This window comes from Seriola lalandi, unplaced genomic scaffold (genome assembly GCF_002814215.2).
Source record: "Seriola lalandi dorsalis isolate HSWRI2012SDOR001 ecotype SW California unplaced genomic scaffold, Sedor1 jcf7180001974148, whole genome shotgun sequence".
In the NCBI taxonomy this organism is placed as follows: Eukaryota; Metazoa; Chordata; class Actinopteri; order Carangiformes; family Carangidae; genus Seriola; species Seriola lalandi.
In genome coordinates this window covers 1-4,563 of record NW_019444814.1, presented here as the reverse complement: position 1 = coordinate 4,563, position 4,563 = coordinate 1, and the positions used below count along the sequence as shown (strand labels likewise).

At 47.1% G+C, this 4,563-nt stretch overlaps 1 protein-coding gene across 1 annotated transcript; it reads left to right on the top strand.

Moving 5' to 3' along the window:
• Positions 1–5: 5 nt before the first annotated feature.
• LOC111653594 (chromatin remodeling regulator CECR2-like) lies at positions 6–4,341 on the top strand (the record flags this gene model as incomplete). The annotated part of the gene is made up of 8 exons (XM_023404205.1): positions 6–72; positions 1,038–1,167; positions 1,260–1,297; positions 1,395–1,486; positions 1,645–1,771; positions 2,521–2,888; positions 3,059–3,217; positions 3,537–4,341. Coding segments are annotated over 8 exons (1,786 nt in total), but the record flags the coding sequence as incomplete, so codon positions are not given.
• Positions 4,342–4,563: the final 222 nt, after the last annotated feature.

Genomic DNA, 4,563 nt, shown 5'->3' with positions numbered 1-4,563 from the left:
GACGAGAAGAGGAGAGGCTTCTGCAGGAAGAGCGGCAGAGGGAGAAGATGGAGAAGATCAAAGCTGTGGAGGGTAAGATGAATGGATACACAGACAGATGGAACACAAATGGAAAGCTCTGTTTGTGCAAAAGAACCCATATTTTCAGTCTGATTTCTGAGAGTGACACTACAGCAACCTTATATACTTAAAAACTTGGTAGTATATGCAGAAAGGATAGAAAACAAAAATGAAGCTAAGTGCAAAAAGTCAAATATAAAGGAGCAGCAATAATTTCATATTGTTTCATCAGCAGCATGTCGGCAGCAGGTAGGGGGCTTTCATGCTCCTCTTCCAACTCAGGGATCAAGGGCAGAATGGATTGTGAAGGGCGCCCCATGCTCAGGCTTTCACATTTCCATTGCTGTAGTTTGGTTCTTAACGGCTGAAAAATCTGCAGTAGCATAGCAGCACTTGAAGCCTTGTGATTTATGTATAGTACACAGAGACTGTGAGAGGGAATGTTCAGGGCCTTTAATCACAGGATCACTTCTCTTCTTCTCCCTCCCTCTGATGTCATCTGTCAAGGGTTAATGAACTGCTGATTGTGCTTCAGTGGAGGAGCCTCATTAATGTATTATAGATTAACAGCAGGACCTGGTCTGCTCTCTGTGTGGATTGCATATGTGGAATCCTCCATCAAACATCTTTAATCCACACGGCAGGGGGGCGGGCAGGCCGCTCTTCCTTTCATGTTAAAAGATAAAGCAGTGATACATATGCACTTTCTCTGCTCTGCTCTTTTGATCGGCTGGGCCTAAGAAAAGATGGCTGATGAATCTCTCATTCTACTTATCTGAGCTGCTGCTGTCTCTGATGGCTAAGGCCTGGTTTTCATCAACTCCCCTGACAGCCTGAATGGGCAGAACGTGCGATTTAAACTGTAATTCAAGAGCCTGAAAAGCAATTAAAACATTGTTTGCCTGAAGCCTCCCAGGACTGGTGTGTTTTATGGTTTGTGCCTCTAATTTCTCCTTGTGTTCATCCTTCTCTCCAAGAACGAGCAAAGAGGCGGAAGATGCGAGAGGAAAAGGCCTGGCTGCTGTCTCAAGGAAAAGACCTGCCACCTGAACTCCTGAACCTGGAGCCGTCTTCCCCTGTCCACAGAACACGCAAGAATAAAGAGTTGTAAGTGAATTTGTACATTTGACAGCAGATTTTGCTTTCTATTTATATGACTCAATCTTGTGTATTAACATGTCCTGTGTTCAACCTAACAGCTATGAAATTGATGACGACTACACCGCTCTATACAAAGGTATGCTCACAGAATGGTTACTGAAGGCTATTTCTTTATCTCCAACCACATTAATGTCTGTTCTAATGCTTGGTCTGATCTAATCTCTCATCTTCAGTGCTTGAGGTCCTGAAAGCCCATAAAGATGCTTGGCCTTTCTTGGAGCCTGTGGATGACTCCTATGCCCCCAATTACCATGAGATCATCCAGGTACAAATTATTGTCATTGTTTTCACAAAAGTGGTGTTTTTGTGATTTTGAGTTTATGTTTGTCTTTGGTTCACATCTTACTCAATGTAGCCAACTGCAAATGCATATAATGCGTGTGGTTTTAATTGTTTGTAATTGTATTATTCCAATCCCTTCAGACTCCCATGGACCTGTCCACCATTGAGAGGAAGCTCAATGACGGGGAGTACGTTGCTAAGGAGGAGTTTGTTGCCGACGTGAAGCTCATGTTTGAAAACTGCGTCGAGTACAATGGAGAAGACAGTGGTAAATGAGCACATCCAGTTCCACTCCAAAACTCCACTTGATTCCATTAACAGTCGGTCTCAGTTTAAGACTAATGCATCAAAATCAATTTCAGTAGGTGTGTGTTGTGAGAAAAGAAAGAAGTGCATACATGCATTTTTGGGGGTGAGAGGCAGGGGGTGAGAGTGGGAGAAAGAGCAAAAGAAAGGGGGCCGGACTTAGTGGTGTGTTGGGGCCGGGGCCAGGGCAGCTTTGACAGTGATTAATGGGGAGTGATTGAGCTGTGCTCTAGTGCTCAGGGGGATCTGAGCCTTGCAGTGCCAGAGAAACATTCCAGCCCCTAAGCCCCCTGTCTGGAGTCATCCATCCAACTGAATACTCTCCCCAGGGACAGGGGGGAGGAGAGTGGTCAGGGGGGGGCCTGGGTGGAGCAGGAGGAGAAGGAAGGGGTTGGAGGAGCAGGGGTCAACCTACGCCCTCTGACCTGGTCAGTCGGCCAGTGTGAACTGACAACAGAGGAGCAAGTGTGTGTCTATGGGTACATGCCATGCGTATTGAGTGGTAGGGAGTGACTGAGAGATGAGTGAGGTTGTGTATGTGTGACAGGAAGGGAGTGAATGAAAAGCTATTATTTGAGAGGACATGATTGGTTGTGCTATCAGTATGCATTGTGTGACTGTATTTATGGGGGTGCAGAAGATGTGGTTGTGTGGAAGAATGTGTGTGTTATCATATGAGCATAGCTGATGTTGATGTCATTCTGCTTCCAGAGTACACTATCATGGCGGAGTCTCTCGAACGGTGTTTCAGTCGGGCCCTGTTAAAACACTTTCCGTCAGAGGATGGCGACACAGATGAGGAATTCCACATCAGTCGAGAAGACAAGGAGCGCAAGGACAAAAAGCGCAACCGTGGCAGTAAACATCTGGGACCTGAAAGTCTGATCAAGGCCACCGAGCAAGTCCAACGTAAGCGTAACTCCCAGGGTGGCAAGGGCAGCACACCCTCAGAGGACGAGGACAACAAGCTGACACGGCCACTTCCTCCCCCTCACTGGGCTCACCCCCACAGCCTGCCTCCAAGCCAACAACGCATGCGGGAAGGAGACATTAGGGGCATGTACCACCCAGGGCAACAGGTATCAACAGGATAACTTGGCTTGTTTTTTAAAGTGCCTGCATTTCTAAAAACCTGTGCAACTAATTTGTCAGTTATCTCTCATAACCACCTTAATCTTTTTTTTCTTGATTTCTGTCTGAAATGTACAAAAAAAACTTAAATAGTGAATACTCTCTGTTATCTGACCAGCTCCATCGTCCCCCTGGTCCCCCTGGTCCACCTGGTCCTCATGGTCCACACATGTATGCTCAAAGAATGGCTATGGATCCCCGCTTCGCTTACCCAGGTCACATTCCCAGGCATGGAGACCCCAACTTGAACCGCTTACCCCACAACTTTAACATGCAGGTATAAATTATTGTAATATTTCATGGGCAAGTACATATTCCTCACATCTTAACAAACTGTTTACTGTAAAGATAAATTTGTTAGATTATTCTCATTTTCATTAATCATCAGCTTTTCTTTTCTGTAATTTTAATATTTTAACTGTCATAAGTATCAACAAATTGATTATATTTTTATTTATGTGTCATCAAGAACAGCCTGTCCACAATCAAATAGAGAGGGATATTATAATAGAGACCTTTGTATCTTGAAGGTGGTAAAATGTGATGTATAGGTATACTGATCAAAACCCTTAACTAGATTTCTTCTGTTCTCTCAGCATCGCATGGTTGAAGGACATCACATGGGTCCCAGGTATCCAATGGGTCCAGATCCTAACCAGCAGCGGCCTCCACACCAGCAGCAGCACCCCTACATGGGTCCAACTCATGGCCCGTCTCTGGGCCCGCGTCCTGTGGCTCTACAGCCTGGACCTCCTCCTGAAGCCAGCATGTACCCATCCCACCACCATACAGAGGGCCACACCATGCACCACATGGGCAACAGATTCTCAGGACCAGATGGACCACCTCAGCACAACTACCCAGGCTTGAGGCCTCCTGGTATGGGCCTATCCAACATGTGGACTGGTATGAGTCACCAGGAAAGACCCAATGGGATGGGCATGCAAGATCCCAACATGGTGAACCAGCGCAGCTATAGTTATGGTGGAGTCCCACCTCCAGCTGGGCATAAACCATGGCCAGAAGCCGCTGGATACCCCCACCCTTCTCCAAATGCCCAGTATCAAATGTCTGCAGGGGTCAGCTCCCAGGGGCCGATGTCCTCATGTCCCCCTGTTCCCCACCCAGACTCTTCTGGCAGGACACGCTTGGCTTCCATGCTGGAAAGCCCAGAGATGCTGGCCCTGCAGCAGCTGTCAGCCTCCTCTGGACCCCCTGCTGGTGCCCCTCATCAGCACATGGGCAACTTTCAGCAGCCTGGGCCCCCATCAGGAATTGGCAGCATCCCAGCTCACCCCTCTCAGCAGCCTCCCCCTGCCCCTGAGGTTCAGCTGCTGCGTCCTGCTAGAGACAATGGGCCAGACAGCCAGCCTTCCCAACAGACAGACATGCAGCCCAAAGGTAGACCTGACCTTCTCTCGTAGTGTTTCATCAGCCATATATATTCTGCATGAAGGAACCTGAGCAGTCAAGCCATTTTCTACACAAATGTTCTTTCTCGACTGTAGTGTCTCAATTTGTTAATCGGCACAGAACACATCCATTCCCTTTCTCCCTGTCAAGCGCTTTTTTGTAATTTGATTTAGATTATTTTTCACAGTAAGAGGCTAATTGAATATTCAT